General features: G+C 39.5%; 1 protein-coding gene across 5 annotated transcripts in view; it reads left to right on the forward strand.

Moving 5' to 3' along the window:
* The window catches only part of tnk2b (tyrosine kinase, non-receptor, 2b), a 68,737-nt gene that overhangs the window by 33,599 nt on the left and 14,630 nt on the right, over positions 1-20,508 (forward strand). For 3 of the 5 annotated variants that reach the window (XM_057334060.1, XM_057334056.1, XM_057334058.1), the window contains 2 exons: positions 11,968-12,145; positions 15,208-15,278. In XM_057334060.1, coding sequence (XP_057190043.1) covers positions 11,983-12,145; positions 15,208-15,278 — 234 coding nt within the window. In that variant the 5' untranslated portion in view covers positions 11,968-11,982. Of the gene's footprint in view, positions 1-4,284; positions 5,085-11,967; positions 12,146-15,207; positions 15,279-20,508 lie in introns of those variants that run through there. The other 2 variants (XM_057334057.1, XM_057334059.1) reach the window with 1 other exon arrangement.

Consider the following 20,508-nt stretch of genomic DNA (forward strand, 5'->3'; position numbering starts at 1 on the left):
TTCGTTCTTCTTGAATTCCAGTACAGGACCCATAGAATGTTGCGCAATGCGCATGCGCGGCTGAACGAATCACTCCCTACGACGACTCGTTCTTCCCGAGTCACATTAAAGATTCGTTCAAAATGAACGAATCGTTCAAGAACGACCCATCACTACCAGCCACAACAACAAAAAAAGGAGAAATAAAAATGAAGACGCAGTGCGGGAGAAATTAAAGTCGGCAATTTACATCATTAAAAAAAAAGAAGGTCAAGCTGCTAAATCTAATGTTTGGGACCGGTTCTCAGGAATAGTTGCAGCAGGAGACAACAGCAGTATCGGCTACATGAAGTGCAAGTTTCTATGGTTCATAAGCGTATGTTGTTGCCAGTTTACACGGCACTTTTAGGCTGAAATAAAGCCTGTTTTCATTTACATTACAATGCCTATGTCTATTTCAGTCAGGACTTTTCAAATCAAGAAAAAACCCAAGTAAAATTTTATTGGCAGATTATTAAATTGACATTTTGGTGGTATGGCTCTGTTCTAAATTCCCCGTCCTTCTCATGAGCTCCATGAAAAGTGAGACAGGGAAGCGGCAGCAGCATCTGGGGTGACTCTCCCGGTTTAGCTGGGAGAGCAATTCAAACCCCTCTAGAACAGAGCGTGCAACAATGACAACAGAGTGCCATTGATTTAAGTAAAACACTAGTTAAAGGAGGAGCTGGGGAGGTGGTGGGTTGAAAAGCAGCATGCAGTGGAAGCAGCGAGGCAGGCTTGGCTGAAACAGTATTTAAATAGGGTGCTCAATTGAGAGAGAAATGTAGGGATCACACTTGAGTATAGGGGGCAATTCTTGCTATTAACAAACCATTAACTACGACTTTTTCCCCAATAAACTCTTAATTTGTTGCTTATTAATAGTTAGTAAGGTAGTTGTTATGTTAAGGTGTTGGGCAGGATTAGGGATGTAGAGTATGGTCATGCAGAATATGTGCTTTATAAGTACTAATAAATATGCCAATAATAGGCATGCTATTAACAACTAGTTAATAGGGAGAATTGCCCCCTATACTGAAGTGTTACCAATTTAGGTGGCCGCAGCGGACACTAGGTAAAACTCTTATAAGCAAACTTGACCAATCAAGATCCAAAACAATTATATTGACACTTCAAATGAAATTTGAAATTAAAAGTAATATTTGTACTCGGACAAGTAAATGACAAATTGACTTGTCCGAAGGACAACCACATGACAATGCTTCATGTCACGTAGGGCTGAAACGATTACTCCAGTTACTCGAGTAATTCGAATACAAAAAATCATCGAGGCAATTTTTGTTGCCTCAAAGCCTCATTTAATCCATTTAACTGCAGTACACACAGAACACTGCGTTTCCTCACGGACCGTTATTACTGACGCACAGCCCGCTAAACTCTGTTCATGTTACAGGGCTCTCAAGTCTCACGCATTCACCGTCCGACACTTATTTCTCATGCTGATAAATAAGTGATAGCTTATTGAAATGGTGAACTGCTATTTTACTAAGTTTTAGTCTATTTTGCGAGTGAAACTTATCCTGTTATTTACACATGCCATCTGTCTGTTCTGCGTGTCTGAGTGAATGAACTGCACAGTTTAACGTGCTTACACGCGTGATGCTGATGAATTTGTCTGCGTCTGCACGTTATGAGGACATGAACACATGGACTTCATCTCCAGAGTTGCTCTGAGAGTTTATTTTTACGAACATTTTATTGTTTGAGTGAAGAAACAGACATACTAAAAAATAAGCGTCTTCCGACAACCTGCCAAAATAAAAGTCTGGTTAACTCAGTATTTTATGTGGACAAATATATTACTATTTAATAGTAAAAAAACTAAAACTAATTTAGATAAACTAAATGCATCATGCATAAGATGAAGTTAGTTGTTTACCTTTGAAATTATTCTTTCTATTTTTTATTAATGTTTATTATTTAAGCATTTGTATTATATTGCATTTTGCATGTAATATGGCAATGTAATGTATTAAATGGGTTAACTTTTCACAGATATTAATGTATGCAATTTCAGCAATACATTTTTTATTTTTTCTAAAAAGGATTAGTTGTTAATTAGTTGTTCATTTTAAGAGACCTGTCTTATTTTCTCTTGTATATTTAGTATTGCTCTTTAATAAAGAAAAAGTATTTATTATCCGAATACCCGATTAATCGATGGAAAATCAGTAGAATACTTGATTACTAAAATAATCGATAGCTGCAGCCCTAATGACTGCCTCTGACTGGGATTGTTATTTAATAAAAACATGTGGTAATCTGTATAGACATGTATTTTTTTTATTCATCCTTCATGAGATTACCATGTGAAGAATTAACACTGGAGCCAGTCACAGTTACTACTGCTGTCCTGTCGTAAATGTGTTGTGAACAACTTAGTGCACATAAGAGAGATGTTAGGACTCAATAGTGGCTTCATTTCATTTGCTTTCTGGGTATGAGAGACAGCGTAAGAGTGCTCTAGGGTCTCTTCAGTACCATGTGTGCTTGCAAGGGGTCCTTTTGGAATAATCACTGCAAATATAATCTGTTTAACAGTGTTGGAAAAGCTACAGTAAAGCTAAGGCCATGTGGGGGCGTCATACTTTCTTGTCGTTCTACTGTTGCTATACTTCTTTCATATTATAACTGTAACATTATTGATTTTTCAATAAAAGGGAATATCTTCTAGAGCTGATTAAAGCGTTTCCTTGTCTCATTCTGTCTCCAGTGACAAGCTCTTCTGTGTGATTGCTGCCCTCTGGTGGTCTGAGAGCACTGCAGCTTGGAGACAGTTGTCTAGACAGAGGACCAATGCAACAGATACAGTAGTTTAGTAATTAAATGGATAAATATGTCTCAAGGGTTTAACAGAGTAGGGTCACTTGTGACTGCATTTTGCCTTCGACTGGATTCCTGAAAAAGGACCTACTGTAAGAGCGAGAGTGGATTTTTCTTGTGAGGTGCTACATATGGAGGTGTAGTGTGAATTTAGCTCATCCGGTCTAAATGTGGTCAGCCTTAACTCCAGTTCACCGAACATAAACACACATTGAAGAAAGTCTTCAGTGATTTATCATTGCTATGTTTATTTGGAGTGAAAGTTTCATCTGGTGCAATGACTTGTTTACTGGAATATGGGTCATTTTAATTTGTTATTTTGAAAAGTACTTCATCCTTTTTACTTTAGTGATTTGTCCTTTATAAGAAAATTTATTGAAATAGGTATTATGAATACAAGCTCTTGATGTGAACAGAAACTGTGGTGAAATAAAACAAACGATGAATCAAACAGACACTATGATACTGTATGTGTCAGTGTCTGGATTCCAGTTGGTTTAAGTGTACAGGCATTTTTGGGGCATTTTTTGCAAGTCCTTCTTCGATAAGTCACCAGAACATTCTTCCTGCATTAGCTGCATGGTGTGAAGCAGCGCTGGAAATATTTTGTGTGAGAGCAGTAATTGAAGGCAGATTGTTTATGAGACGCAGGGCCCAGCTTTACTACCTCTGTCCCTGCTCACCTCATCTTCTCTCTAACTCTGGCGGAAAAAAGTAACATGACTCAACTGACATTGTACATTTTGTTTATTTCTCCAGATCAATAGGATGACATCTGGTTTAGTCTATGAGCTTGATGATCAGTGGGGAATATGTGAGAGAAGAGACGTAAATAAAGTATAAATGGTTTATTCTGGTAGGGACGATGAAGCCAAAACATCCTCTTCACATTTTGGAGGAGGAAGAGGAAGGGGGAGGAGAAAAATTTGGAATGGGTTTGTTTACAGGAGGTTGAGATAACATTTTTTGAGGGATTGAGGCAGGAGAATTCCACGAACGAAATAAAGAAGAAAAGTCGAGCCTTGTGGGGGTTCAGAACAGAGTGGGGAGATAGAGAAGGCGAGAGAGACTAAGAAGAGAGTTTTGGTGACTTAGTGAGAGAGAGCCAGAGATAGGAGGGGATCTTGCGGTGTTCAGGAGGGGGATTTGTTAAGAGCCCAACATATGGGAGGAACACAGGAAATGAGCTCTCCATCCTGCAGTTAAATCTGACCTTTTGGCTCATGATCAAATGCTCCTCCATCCGAATACCATAGAGTCTCTGTCCTGGGCACGGGTTGGAAGAGAGAGAGGGGAAGAGAAGGGGCAGTTCCCCCACGTCTGTTTGCTAGTTGCAGGAATTACACAGACATGCAGTAGAGTGAGAGAGAGAGAGAGAGAGAGAGAGAGAGAGAGAGAGAGAGAGAGAGAGAGAGAGAGAGAGAGAGAAAGTCCTAGATGCTCCTCCTGCTCCAGACCAACACGTCCCCTTCTGACATAAACATGTACACACTGAAGAAAAAAGCAAGTACCTTTTTCAGTTAAACAGAGCACAAGGGCACAACTTTGTCTCTAAGCTTTGCTGCTCTTTTGATTTTATTATCGCCGGCAGTGCATCTGTCATCAGTGTGAGGAAATTGTGGAGAGACGAAACTGTCCTAATAATAGCTGGACTGACCGGATAAATAGAGAAATGGAAAACCCACGGAAATGATTATCTTCCAATATCAATTCTTTTTAGCTTTACTTTTGAAAATCAAATAAGGAGGACTTTGCATCTCACTTCTTTTGGCACATTCTAGAGACTGGAGTGTAAACCTTCTGGATGTTTTAACTAGGCTGCCAAGTAAACCGTTCCTTTTGGCAGATCCCACTCTGGTGTTTTTTTTCCTCGCTCCACCAGTTCCCCTCATACAATTTCTCTGGCATGTGTTCTTGAACTCTACGTTATCGCTGAGCTTTGAGTAAAGGAGCTTAATGTGGATTGTCCCGCGATGGAATGTAGTCCATGGGCTGCACAAGCTGGGGAGACCTTCGAACTAAAGAGACCTTCACAGCTTTGGAGCTGTCTCTTGACGGATGCAGCTCCCATATTGGACCCTGTTCTCCAGAAAAAGAGTCTAGGACTTATAGACCAAGTGTTTGTTTTGTGAATTTAAGCGTGTCTTTTATTCTTCAAGATGCGACGTTTTGACAAGCTCAAAAAATCATTCCCATTTCTTGCCCATTTCCATGTGTACAGAGTAAGTCTGGTTTTTATTCTCTTTTTGCCCTGCATGCTGGCATTGGGTATGGATTTGGGAACTTCTAGACTGATATTTTTGTGTGTGTGTGCTTCATGTCATCTGTGTTGGTGTGAAACCGCACTATGCCTTACATGTGCTAGAGCTTAGCTGTGCGCATGGATTTCATCGGACCATACCAGAGCCTGACCCCAACAATACCTCTGACCATCACATTGCATAACTTTAGACCATCGTGTGCAACAGTTCCCCCTTGATTTATTATGAGCGTACTGTGTTTCAAATGTGTCATTACGCACTATTCAGTGAGCATATATTATGTTGAATCTATCTAGTTGCATGACCACAATGATGACATCATGATTTCTAGCACCACAGTGTTGACATGGACGGTTGCTGACTTCTTGTGTACCTTGTCTTGACCATTAAAACCTAATATTCTAGCTTGGTTTGGTGTGCAGGGTGTAGTCACACTTGGTCCTTGGATAGAGGCCATGAGTCACAACCATGGCAAAAGTTCCCTTGGGTTTAGCGGCTGCAGCCTTCTAATACCACAGGCATTACTTCACACTGCACAAGCTTCATTTGTTGTCATGACTTTGGTTCGGTTTAACTGTTTCTGCAGCAGTGCTGTGCTGAAGCCAGACAGTCTTTTCATGGGAGATACTGGCTGCTGGCATAAAAATGTTTTGCCTTATGGTATGCTAAGTCAAGCATTATTATTACCAAGATAATATTATTAGAATTAAGTTGGTCTGCACTGGTATGTAGGAAAGCAGCTCTTTAGCATATTTAGCACGTAAAATGGGTCCAAGATGCAGCCCTATACAGTACCAGGTAAATGAGAGTGGATGAGATTTCAGCCACACATATCAAAGATGCTTTGGCACTGTGACTGTAAGGACAGATTACTTGAGTTACCATGTGGACAAGAAGGATTGTGGATAGTTGACAAAGACAAAGCTGTATGTAATACAAGTTGATATTTCATTCTGAAGGTATAGACAAATAAAGTACAACAAATTGCGAGAGTCACAGGGGCCTTTTGAAGTTTCTACCTTCTGTGAATTGTGAGTTTTTTGGATCTGATTTTAGCTTTAGATGTTTTGACCAATTACATTATTTATTTTATCTTAAACACTTATCCGAATCACGTTTTTGTACATCCCATTATGATTAAAAAATGCATGCATTGGTCTTTACATTGTTTACTGTTTTAGCCTTGTGCAACAAATCTTCCCTTCAAAAGCTTTTTTGATTACAGTATGTGTCCTGCATGCGCAGCTAATCATTCCTTATTCATTTATCCATGTTTAATAAGCAAAGGGTCAATGCTCTTGCTCTCACACTGCTGTACTGGAAATGCAAATTTAAAGATTTTCAGATCTGTAAAGGTGAAAATGCAGATTCGCAAAGAAATTAAAATTCCATCACGACTGACAATAGTTGACTACGTTGGCTTTAGACTTCCTATTAGGGCTGGGCGATGTGTTTAAAAAACATTATCGATAATCGACTTTAAAATCACCGCGATATCCAATAATATCGGGTGCGTTTGACTTCATGCAACGTTGCGCAGACGATCAATTTGCGGATACGGACTGGGAGGGAATTCGTTCTGGTGTCCTGAAATTTCATCCTACCCACACATCAATGTTACGTCATTTTTTTTAGAGGTGCACCGATTGACCGGCCAGAGATCGGAATCGGCCGGTTTTTCGTATGATCGCCTCTACCGGTGACCGTCCGGTCAGTCTCACGTCTCGCCGATTCCAAGCCGATCTTCTGTTGCTCGTGATGCGGGCAAGAACGTCACAGCCGTCAGTACACCCAAAGCCGCAAGTAAACATGTAAACGTGCGCGCGCACAGCCTGTCTTTCACGGCTCGTTTATACTCGCATGTGGGTCCACCGGACCGCGAGTCTCTGCTGACTGACGCGCGTCTCTCATATCCGCTGACTGCACGCGCGTGCACACGCATCATGTACTGTACAGACAAAAATGTGCACTGTAGTTCATCTCTCGCTGCTCCGTCTACATGGGGTATGTATTCTAACAGTGATGCTATTAGCATCATGCTAAACTCTGACACATGCTAAACTCATGTTGAAGTCGTTCACTCTGTGTAAAACAAACGTAAATTCCATTCATCCTGATTCCTTGTCTTACGTTAAAACTGTGGTCATTTCACCTAGGTAAAATGACATTCAACACGACTTCTACTTGTTTTTAAAAATCCAAAATATAAAAAAATGAATAAATCAACCAATATGTGTGATATATTTCTGATTGAGTTCTTTACTAACACAAAAAACTGCAAATACATATACATCTTTAGAGTAGAATTCACTCATAAGATTTTTAACTTTTCTATTGAAGTTGCAGCAAAAATCAACCCACTTCTTTTAATACTACAGACACAAGATAAAGACAATTTATTTTACATTTCAGAAAAAATGAAATAAAGCAATGTTAGTTTCATAAATGGAAACAGACGAGAATAAAGTTGAAGTATTTTATTGTTATCTTAGACTTTTGTGAGGTGAGTACAAAAATGAAAAAGGTAAATTAAGTGACTTGTTTAGTTATATTTTATTATTTGTACTTCTTTTCAGTCACAGAGTTCTTCAATTTAAGAGTTGTTTGGGAAAGAGAAGATTCTGTAATTTAATGCAGCTTGGAGAACTGCATTTAGGGAAATTTGGGGAAATTGTAATGTTCAATCATCAATGAAAATAAAAAAAATGTGTATTGAAGAAAAGTTTATATGGTTTTATATACAGTATACTGTCAATTATAGTTTGTGGATAGAAAATCGGAATCGGCAGGTTTCACTTGTAATAAAATCGGAAATCGGAATCGGCAAAGAAAATTACAATCGGTGCATCTCTAATTTTTTTGCGCTATGAAATCATCCTACCTGTTTATTTTACACTGCTACGGGAATAGTGTATTTTCATTGTTAAATCTTTGTACATATTTATTTAATACTGGTAGTACAATTTGATAGGGTATTGTGCTGTAAATTAATCCTACATGTTTCTTTTATGCTGGTAGGATAATCTGACAGGGTATTTACGCTGTAAACTTATTTTATGTGTTTATTTTAAGATGGTAGAACTATCTGACAGGGTATTTTGCATTGTAAAATCATCCTACCTGTTTATTTTGTCGATGTGGTTTAGATTATATTAAATTTTGCCCTGCCGTAGGAAAATCTGACAGGGTACAATTGGAACACGGGTACCGAGAGCGTGAGGTTTTGCTTTGCCGACGCAGCTCGTCTTTCTCTTGGTCTATCTGTGCAGCGACCGGCAGAAAACAGCAGCACATTCAACTGACCGAACTTAACAGCGTTTCCAAAATTCTGTCACTGTTACTGACTGCCTGGGCATATGAACATTAACATTCACGCTAAAGCCTACATCGCATTGATAATGTTATAGCACGTATTTTCCATTATTATCAATTATCGTCTGGTATCTGTCTGTTTTAATCGACATCGGGATATTTGCGAGACATCGGCTATATACGAAAACATCGTCACATCGCCCAGCCCTACTTCCTATTTAACATAAGTGTGTTTTTTTGTTTGTTTCACACATTCCGTCTGTTCCACAGCAAACATGTCTACGGTATGTCCTGAGATACAGTATGTCTAAACTTTGACGTCAGAGCCCTTCACTATTTGTCTGTTTTTGAGCCAGAAGAGTGGAATAGTAATAGGGATGTAGGGAGATAGCATTGGCTGCTTTCCCAGGCTAAGTGTGAAAAGTTTCAGGGAAGTTCAATCTGGAGAGTGTGGTGAGCTCTGATTCCTGAAAGTTGATTTGTGAAACTATATATATACCTTGCAGACACTGTGAAGGATAAGCCAAGCATAACTACTATTGCTTATATATGTACATCTAGGCACAACAATATCTTAGAGACTTGGGGGTGGACAATGACTTGGCCTTACCTAGCAACAAGCTTTCAGAGACAAGGCTTATGACTAGTCCCAGACTAAACTAAATTTTGAACTGTCTTAACTGAAAATAACTTGCCCTGACATATCTTAAAATATGTCAGTGCCATTGTTTTGTTTCAAGAGCCACATCAGTAATGTTTTTTTCTTAGGCATTTTAATGAAAGCGACTTAAATTGCCTAAATTAACTAAGACATAGTCCTGGTTTAGGCTAAGCCTTGTCTTTGAAACCGGGCCTATAATTACAAAATACTATTGTGTAATTTACTGTAGTATTTACTGTAGCAAATGTAGCATTCTTGTAGTAAATTAAAGAGTAACTATTACAATGTCCTTAAAATTACATTTCATGCAGTGTGTAATGTGGCCGTGTGTGAATGTAGGCAGTCTGCCAAGTTGTAAAGCCGAAAGTGAACGAATAACAAAGTTATTGGCTTGGGAAAAAAGGAGTCGACTCTGAATCACGCGGACAAGTTTTCTTTCGTTCTAATTTCATTTCCGGGTCATATTTGCATCACTTGGTGTAATGCTCAACACGGCTCAACGCGACAGCGGTCCACCGTCTGGTCAACACATGGGCCGAAGGCTGCTTCAGAATAGGTCAGACAGCGCACCAGTATTAACTTCTCTTTCGTGCTTGAATGAACAAAAACACACAAGATTATGCCAGAAAGCACATTTTGTCTAGTATTTTCGCAAGCACAGTCTTCAACAAGTTAAATAAAGTCTTAAATGAATGCAAAGAGTAGTGAAAATAGGAAGCGGCAGCTCTTAAAGGGGCTGCATTCTTAAACATGCTGCTGTGACTCCTGTCACTAATATTAATCGAAGAACAAAAGAAAAGAAGAAATCAATGTGATTTTGTAGCTTTAATGAGGATTCTTCTGTATTTCTTGTATTTAGCAATAAAGACTGTAAAGTGTTTGAGAACTTTATTTATTTTCTGTATATTTCCTACCTGTTATACAGGTAGGAAGGGCACACTTATTATAATGGACTTGATTAGTAGAAAAAAGTAATATATTTAATTTCACTATACGTGTGCGATTAATCGCAGTTAATCACACAAAAAGGAGCGATTAAACGCGATTAAACATTTTAATGTATTGACAGCACTAGTTTTTACTCCTTGTACAGTATGTACAGTACGTAAACGTGTTGTTGGACACCCCATAAACCAAAGTATTTACTCATTAATAAAAAGCTATAGTAAACACTGTAAATATTTTAATATTTATTATAGTAAGGTTCAAAAACACTATAATATTAGGAATTTTACTGCAAAGTATACTACAGTATTTTTATGTGGACAATTATAGTACAAAGAAGACAATTATAAAAACAAAGAACTTAGAAATTTAGGTAAAACGATATAGCCCTAATTTATCCTTTTGTATGTAACATTAATGTAATTTGTCAGTTACCTGCCTGTTCATGTGATAAACTTTACTTGCATATTTTTTAACGATGACAACAGATGCTTTATACTTGTGCTAGAACTGTTTGGCCTGTGCTACAAAACTTTAAACCTCTGTAGCACCAGTGCTAAATGCAAAAAAGTTAACGTATGTGTCCTGAAGTTGAGTGTGTGGAAATGCATATTAGAGGAAGGGAGCTAGACTTCACAGGACTTTCAGTGTGGGAGAGTATCCGACTGTACTTTGGAAGTGGAAGTCCAGCTATTGATGGTTAACTTGAAGTCAAAAAGGCCCTGACCCCTGGCGCCCATGACTTTCTTTGTGTCAACACAGGAAGCACTTTTAGCATAAATGGCTCATTGTGCCCTCTAGCCCTCCTGACATTCATTCAATAAACCTGTTGACTTTATAACCCCTCTTTTTGCTCTTATCTTGTTGACAGGAATTTGTGTGTGTTCGCTCAGTGTAGTCTTTGAAGTTCAACGCCTGCTCACTTTCTATTAGATTACATTTTTTCCTTGTCGTGGCGAGACAAAGACTCAATAATTGTTGCAGCCCTATTCAAAAGGTTGGGGTTTATTTTGCTCTTTACAATTGATATTTCTGTGAAGACAATAAATCTTTCCTGCCTTGATGTTGTTGAGTGACTGACCACTAGGCCTCCAGAGAAAGTAAGTGTGTCAGAGAGAAAGAACTCTAGTGTGAAGGAGTACAGGGGGAGGGAGATTGAAAATTGAAAGCAGCTGATATCCAACACGCTCTTCCAACAGAAAAAAGAAACAGCGAAAAAACAGAACATGGAAAACAGTAGCACACTCTTATTTGTCCCCAAGCTTCAACCATTGCCAGTGTTCTTCCATTGATATTTTTCCATTTCTTGTTAGCCCAAAGAGAATATGAATGTTCTTTGTTTCATTAGAGAAACAATGAATTAAAGACGTTGTTTGTTTTTGTGTAAGTAGTGGAATTGGAGATGCTGTAGCTGCTATAGAGAGGTAAGGCCATTATTAGTTGGTTTGATTTAAAGGTGTGGAGTTGCTTCTTTGGGGAGATATTAAATGGCTTAGAGAGCGACTCGTTGCATGTGGCCTGGGCCAGAGCCAATGCCATCTGTATTTTATGAGCTTCAGGTGTGCGTTTTCACTTGTGTGTGCTCACCAGATGTGATCTGTGGTTAAACAGCGAAAGTATCTTATTTTATGAGCCATTTTTGCAGCGTACCCTGACCTAAATCAAATTTGATAGCATGTTACATGTGCAATCGAAATTTTGCACTCCAGATAGACACTAGTGTTTTTTTTACTCATGAGTTGGGGATTTAATATTTTGTTAGGAATGGTAACGTTTGGTTGTAGGCTTTTTGAAGAGTCATTTCTCTAGCATATTTGTGACTTGGTTGAAGGAAACGCATTGTGTGTAATGCATAGCGTGTATGAAGAATAAGCAGCGGCCCATAGGGAATTGTTTGGTGTTCATTAATCTCTTGTGTTTCTGCAGAAGCTGGGCAGTAGCATGCAGTGTGAGGAGGGCACTGAGTGGCTGCTGGAGCTGCTGATGGAAGTGCAGTTGCAGCAGTACTTCCTGCGCATCCGTGATGAGCTCAACGTTACCCGCCTTTCACACTTTGACTATGTAAAAAATGAGGACCTGGAGAAGATTGGGATGGGCCGTCCAGGTAAGTGATGGTCTCTTTCTTTCTGTCCTTCTCCCTCCTTTTCTCGCTCTGCCTCTTGTTTCCTCCTTATTGTTTCTGGACTGTTTTTCAGCTTTCAATACCAAATCAGATGCACTTTACTGCAGTGTCCGGTAGTTGTTTTCTAAAAGGTTTTGTGAAGTGTAATCTGTTTGTGACTTTCACTCAGTAAACATTGCTTCTGAGGTTATTATAGAAGTCCTCACTTTTGCACATATGACACGGGGCTAGCCACTCTCGAGAGCCCTTGGCTAAAGTGACAGGGTTGCCAGACCTTCACAGAAAAAATAAGCAAATAAAGACAAGACAAAAACAAACCTTAAAATGCAAATTGTTTATATATTTTATAAGACCAACAATTCTTAAAATCTACAACAGACCATTTATTAAGAACTAAGTGCCGAGGCTTTTTGATCTAAGACCAAACAACAAGCATAAAAGCGCTTATTAATAATAAACATGGCAACACAGCAAAAGAGCGCTGTGTGATGGAGCCTTCCGAGCATAAACACAACACAGCATATCAGCAGTTTAGTTTAAACTGACGGACAAAAAGAATCTTTAGCCGAAAAATATGTCGCTATAGTTACCAGTTTGTCGATCATCACAAATGCGGAAGTGTGTACTATGTGTGGCTAAAGGCATTCGCGAACCAGTGGGCGGGGCTAGAGAAGTAGTCGTTGATATTTTTCTGTGGAGGCGGTGTTCAACCTATCTGTCATAGATAGGTGCATTCCTGGACCTGGCGTTCGTCGGGCCTGGTGTCAATAACAGTTGTAATTTCAGTAACAAGGGTTCTGACACTTACAGGATGTTCGCTTGAATACGATTCCCTCTTATATAACAAAAGCTCGAGTTAAAATTGAGGTCCTAATTCATTGCCCCTTTAAGTAGCACAGGAAGATTTTTAGTAAAAGCCAAAAATACATTGTATGGGTCAAAGTTACAGATCTTTCTTTTATGCCAAAAATCATAAGGGCTGTCAACGTTAACGCATGCGATTAACGCATTAAAAATATTTATTGCAATTTACGCAGCATCCGTTTTTTCTGTCATCCTTTGTGTAGCGTTACATTATATAATCACGCTCTTATTCATGTAAAGGCTTTTAAATCACTTAAGCGCGATTTGAAACAGTTGCTTTGACGCGTTCAGTGTAGATAGACAGCTTTTAGCTGTTGGACGTGACAAAACGCAATGCGACAATAGTCCAGTCTGGTGTCAGTCACGGGCTAAAGGCTGCGTCAGTGAATCTCTTGTCAGAATCTGTCAGACAGCGCAACACTATTAAGTTCTCTTTTGTGCTTGAATAAACAAAACCACACAAGATTATGCCAGAAAGCCCGTTTTGTCTAGCATTTTCGTAAGCACAGACTTCAACGTGTTAAATGAAATCTTAAATGAATGCAAAGAGTTGTGAAAATGGAAGAGGCGTCAGATCTGCGTAGAGAGAGAGCTCTTAAAGGGGCCGCATTTTTAAACCTGCTGCTGGGACTCCTGTCACTAATGTTAATCAAAGAACAAAAGAAAAGAGGAATTCGATGTGTTTCGTAGCCTTTATGATAATTCTTCTGTATTTAATTTATAATTTAGCATTAAAGACTGTAAAGAGAATTTCAATTTATGTATATTTCCTACCTGTTAGACATGATAGCTGTCAATTATACTGTTGAATGGCTATTATTAAATAAAAAATAAAAATGAATATCAGTTTCAGTGCTAATATTAATCAGATTTTTTTTTTAATCGATTGACAGCACTAATATTAAGTAAAGTTCATGTTCCATGAAGATATTTTGTAAATTTCCTATCCTAAATATATAAAAACTTTAATTTTGTGAGTGGGTGGCTTGCTAATGTCAACCTCAAAGGCAATTTTCTCAGTATTTTGATTTTTTTGCACCCAGTGTAACTGGACGTACGTATCTGAACGGACGTATCTCGGCCAGATATTGTCCTATCCTAACAACCCATACATCATCTGAAAGCTTAATTATTCAGCTTTCAGATGATGTAAAGATCTAAATTTCGAAGAATTGACCCATAAGACCCATAAGTTTTGTTGTCCAGGGTCACATATAGAAAATAACACAGTGAATGTGGACCCATGAACCTCTGCTGCCACTGCTCCTCTCTAAAGCGGAGGGCTTTATTTTACTGTTAAAGGCAGCACAAGCTTTGAGCGTCTGCCAAATCTTAATCGGCGTGTCAGTCCACACACAGTACTCAGCCTTTGTGTAGTAAAACTAAAGTCTGCAAATGTAATTTCCCTTAAGCCAGACTGCTCGTCTTAAGATCATTACACGCCTCTTCTATACTATCACTTTTCTCTTGTCTTGGTAACACGTTGTTGGCCCATTGCACCCTCTCATCTCTCACTCCTTACAGTCTCTTTTGGTTTGTTTTTTAGGGGTTACATTTACGGTGGTTGAATTTACATGATCCTGATCATGTATAATATATAGTGTGTAATAGGGCTGGGCGATATGGCGATAATTTTTTCCATATTGCGAACGATATTTATTTAGATATATAATTTGTTAATGGTGCCAGCTTTGAGAGTATCCTAACAATGACTGAAGCCAAAATTACAGCCGTGCTGTAATTTCTTGCTCTAGTAGTGAGATTCAATGCTTTTAGTGAACCCAAAAAGACATCTCACATAAACATTTCCTCAATAATGCAAGCATGTTAATACATGATTCAATCTTTTAATGTACCTAATTCATTTCATCACTTCTGTAATCAGAGAAGGACAGCGCCGGTGTCTTTTGGCTTATGTTTTATTTCATGTTATGCATCAGCTTGCGTTAGCGGATAAGTTAGCATTGCATATAAAAACGTTTTTGCTTGCCTTTACAATGAGTAGCGGGCCAACTCCCTTGAAGTCATGTTCGTCACGAGATAAGTTTCACTTTCGTTGCTGCTTCCAGACATGTTTTCCTCTGCGTGTCGAGCTTTCTTTGCCTTTACTTGAATCTGTAATATGCAGGGTTCTTTTAACACTAAACGCTAAATTCTATTGTTTGCTTTCTTTTGGACAGGGCAGAGACGCCTGTGGGAGGCAGTGAAGAGAAGGAAAACTATGTGCAAGCGCAAGTCTTGGATGAGCAAGGTATGTCAACATATCCTCACACACAATTACAGAATAATGAGGCTTGAGGTCCAGGTCACGTCTCAAACACATTCACACTCTCTCCCACACTGGCATGTACACAGTTCAGCCGGACTAGACCTCATTTCCTTCACCAGACAACTCACATTTACCCTCAGGCACTCTTCAAAGCTTTCTCTTGCACTGTTTCTTATTGAACCTGAACTAAATAAATCTAAAACTAGTATTCAAAGCACTTGACCTAGACAATTCTTGCAGCCTTTCATCTTTTCCACAACACACTTGATAGCTTGTGTCAAGCCAAGTTCACAGTCATGATACTTTTTGACCCGGTCTTTGTGGAGTTTTCATAACAAACATCATAAAATAGTGATCAGGTGAAGCCAATAGTTTTCAATTTTCCATTTACTTTTTATTTCTATTATAAACTATTGTCTACCGTCTAACTTCATCCAATCCTTGCAAACAGAGAAGTGCCTGTATGTGCCTTGTTGGCAGTTTCTGTGTTGGTTTGTGTCTATGTAGTTGGTCGCTCAGTGTTAAATCAGGTAGTTTTAGCTCAGGCCTGCCACTTAAGCACTAACCAGGTTAATGCTCCATCAAATCCTGCAGGAAGCGGGAAGTAAACCTTACATTGCCGTCAGCAATGTTTTGTTAATAGTCCCTTTTTACATGTTGTTAATATTACTACTTTGAGGATTTGTGAATGACTGTATGTTATCTTTTCATGTGTTTAATAAATATCAGAAGGAATCATTTCTTAGATATGTTTAGCTAGATTCTTACTGTATTTTGTTTCACAAATTTAAAGGTGCCAAAGAATTAATTGAAACAACATGTTAAATTGTTCTCTGATATCTACATAGAAGGTATGTGGCTTTATTAAGTGCAAAAATGATCCAGAAACGGTTTTACATGTCCATTTACAACCCCAGGATTTGTCCCTAGAATGAAAAGGTCTGTTATTACCTTATTTGGAAGGGTCATGAATATTAATGTTGAGCTCTGCTCTGATTGGCTGTTTCGCTGCGCAGCTCATGCCACTAGCTCACACAGCTAACAGATCGCTACTGTCAGACGTGAAATGGAAGAAGTGGATAAGATCACTGCTTACTGCTAGCAGCAGGGTTTCTAACGGCAATATAGTAGGAATTGCCCCCTTCTTAAATCAGTATCAAAACGCTGAGCGAAGCCTGCTTGATGTGGCCCTTTCACTTTGTTACGTGACTCTCGCTGCTCTGTGCTTCAAATTGCATTGTAAACAAACCAAGGCTTAAACAAGGCTTAGGCCCGATTCACATTTCGCATCTAAAACCGCGTGGAAAACGCGAGCCGCGCGGCTTTCTCTCTTCGAATGACCTGCAGTGCGCGCATGCACTCCGAAAAGTTGAACTATTTCCACCTCGATGCGGCGCCGACACGCCTACAAAAATGTGTACATTTAAAATAACGAATATGCACACGGAAAAGACGCGAAATGTGAATCGCCCTTAAGGGGCATATAAACACGCACAATACAGATCAGACGTGCCTGACTTTATAATTGTGTAGCTCGCGCTGTTTAAAGAGGATGCTCAGCTTGCGCAGACCCGCCTGACTTTATAACTATGGCGTTATTATAATGACAAATGTCGCGAGCGCATTATTACAAGGCGAGAGCGTATTCTTGTCATACGAGCGCGCGAATCTCTCCGCTCGCACGCCGATTTCCTTTGCTCGTGCACAAAACTGGACGCGCGCTTTCAATTATACGCTGCTCTCTTATGAATTTTCTCTCCTCTCGCTCAGTGAGCGTGTGCGCACTCAAAATGCGTTCCGTGCGTCCACGAATCCTTTGGTACTCTTGCTCTCGAGACGTCCTCCTGTGTGTTCCAGGCATTATAGGCTGTCAAAAGTAGTCAACCAATCAGGGATAGGCTTCCACGGCGGGCCAATGAAAACGCGACCTCTTAACTACAGTAGGCCTAATTGTTAAAAATGCTTGATGAAAAGAGTTGTTTTTCGTGTTCTTTTCTACAAAAGTGTCATGTTAATGTGTAATTCTTGTAAAATAGTATATTGTAAATTGCTGAGTTTCATTCTTATAAAATCTTTTAATATATAAATCTTTTAATGAGTGGATTCTTGCGTGTGGGTAGGTGGGTGGATGGGGGGCACCATGAGGTCTTAATACGCCTCTGGATCCACCACGTTCTCAGGTAACAATTTTAATATATTTGATGCAACATTATTAATCAAATGTATATTATAAATGAACGGTAAGGGAGCGTTTGGTATATTGCATAGAAGTTCAGTTTTATGCCCTGAACTTCTGGAACACTGAATGCAGAACACTTACAGTGTCTGTCTGCAAACGCATTAAATGCATAACCAAATAGGTATAGAATATTATATGATTTTCCAAATGCTCCAGTGCTATTATTGTTTTGATATGTACCGTTACTTGTAGTAAATATTATTTTAGAATAAAGCTAACTTAAGACACCAATCTAAATTGTTCGGTAATCAATTTAGTACTATTTTGACAATACTATGTTTAGTGTAGGACATGCATGAGGACCACATGAACTTGAGGGTGTTGGCCTGTTTTGTCTGAATAACATGGTAGTTAAACTGACGTTTATATGTAGCCTACAAAGCATCCTAATGCCCCGTTCATTTCTAATACACATTTGACTAATAATGTTGCATCAAATATATTAATATTGTTACCTGAGAACGTGGTGGATCCATCTTGCTTCGTTGAAAACGTCGAGTCACTTTCAACCAATAAGATGCCATGTAAGAGGTCGCGTTTTCATTGGCCCGCCGTGGAAGCCTATCCCTGATTGGTTGACTACTTTTGACAGCCTATAATGCCTGGAACACACAGGAGGACCTCTCGAGAGCAAGAGTACCAAAGGATTCGTGGACGCACGGAACGCATTTTGAGTGCGCACACGCTCACTGAGCGAGAGGAGAGAAAATTCATAAGAGAGCAGCGTATAGTTGAAAGCGCGCGTCCAGTTTTGTGCACGAGCAAAGGAAATCGGCGTGCGAGCGGAGAGATTCGCGCGCTCGTATGACAAGAATGCGCTCTCGCCTTGTAATAATGCGCTCGCGACATTTGTCATTATAATAACGCCATATATAACTGTATAAAGAAGACGCGTGTCTGCGCAGCTAGCGTTGTATAAAGAGGACGCACATGAGTTTATGTTTACGTGCGGAACATGCTGCTTGTCTTTACCGGTCTCACAGCACAGAAGACGTGGAGAGACGCGATCCTGTGCTGAATGGTTTCGGTACCCAACCCTAAAAATGTCCCATTTCATTACATCATAAATAATATTTCTGGTGGCGCAGTGCGTGCCCGTCTGCTACGCCACTGCCCATTTAACCAAAATGGCATGATCCCCATTGCATAACCCCTCTGCGAAGATTCGACTGTGAGATTGGTAGTCGAATCAGGCTCCTCCTATCGAAGCATCGAATCTTCGACCTCTTATTATTCATCTATGCCTGGGTAAATACACTTCCCATTCTATGGCACCTTTAAAATCTACTTTTAACATTTAGGGCCAGATTTACTAACAGCTTGTGGCAGCGCAGATGTCTGTTTTGGCATAAAAAACTACTGTCGGTATTTACTAAAGACACGCAGTGAAAATTAGCGCTGAAAAGGCATGGACACAGCTGTTTTTTGGGACTGACCTTATTGCATATGCATTTGTAGGAGTTTCCTCTTCAGACGCAAACTTTATGGGAGGAGAATATTTAAATGAATTACGCAACACAATTTACTAAGGTTTGCGCTTGTCATTGCACTGGTATTTGCAGCTTTATTCAACGCCAAATAAGCAACGCCTTAAACCTCGCGCTAATTTGTGCTGCTCTTGGTAGATTGCGTTGGTCATTACGGGTTTGAGATATTGCGTCTGTGTTTTTTAATGTGCGCCTTGGTAGTAAATCACCCGTTAAAATTTCCACTTCCATCTACGCTTTTTAAAATCGCGCTATTTTGCCCTTTCGATTTCTCACATTTTAGCCATGTCAGGGTAAACATGCATAACATTTATTATGAATAAGGTTTTTAGGGGCGATTCTTGTTGGTGTGGAAAAAAGTTCTTTGTAGCAGCTTGTTGTGGCTCAAAATATTTTAAATTCATGACACCATAAACTGACCTGAATAAATATACAGTACACTTCTTCTGAGCTGTTTCTGTGTGGCTGGTTATAGCATGGCTGTGGTGTGAGAGTTGTTTTCAGAGGGCTAGATGTCTGACCAAAGACCTCATCGGAGCCAGAGTCAGTTTTAAACTCAGTAAACAGCAATACTGCATTTGCAGTTAAAACAGGCAGATTTATTCATTCATCTTTATTTATGTTGATCTGCCCCGCTCTGTTTTTAATCTTGTAATACCACTGCAATGTTTTTGTGCCCTTAAATTAGCCTCTGTGTGTTCTGTGTGTGCACTTTGTGTTTTACTGGTACCTTATTTATAACATTGTGTGTACATATAGCCAAGGCTAGAATTAGAAGAGACCACAGAATGAGTCGCTTTCCACATCATTTAAAATTCTCCCATACATTTAAGGATGATGGACTGTGTGTGTGTGTGTGTGTGTGTGTGTGTGCGTGCGTGCGTGCGTGTGTTCGTGTTTGTACAGTATATCCCGGTGGGGACCTAAACCTGAATGCACACCAACACATGGGGACTCGTGTCACCGTGGGGACCAAAATTGAGGTCCCCATGGGCAAAAAAGCTTATAAATTGTACAGAACAATATTTTTTAAAATCTAAAAATGCAAAAAGTGTTCTATGATCTTTAGGTTTAGGGGTTGGGTTAGGGATAGGGGATAGAATATACAGTTTGTACAGTATACAACTCATTACGCCTATGGACTGTCCCCACGGAGATAGTAAACCAGACATGTGTGTGCGTGTGCGTGTGTGTGTGTGTGTGTGTGTGTGTGTGTGTGCATCTTCATTTATAGTGTGTTTGAGGGTGTGTATGTGGGAGTGATACACACTCAGGGTCGAGTGGAATGATTGATGTTGTCTAAACCAACAGTGCACAGGGCACATTCCTCTTTCTGTGGGATGAGAGGACAGCTTGTCCCTTAGCACCAGAAACTGCACATTCATGTTAACTGAAACGCACACAGATGCACTCTAGCACCTGTATGAAAGAAACACACACACAGACACATTAATTTCCTGTGTGAGCTGTGTGGAGGGTTTAGTTT

Source organism: Triplophysa rosa, linkage group LG5 (genome assembly GCF_024868665.1).
Source record: "Triplophysa rosa linkage group LG5, Trosa_1v2, whole genome shotgun sequence".
Lineage (NCBI taxonomy): Eukaryota > Metazoa > Chordata > Actinopteri > Cypriniformes > Nemacheilidae > Triplophysa > Triplophysa rosa.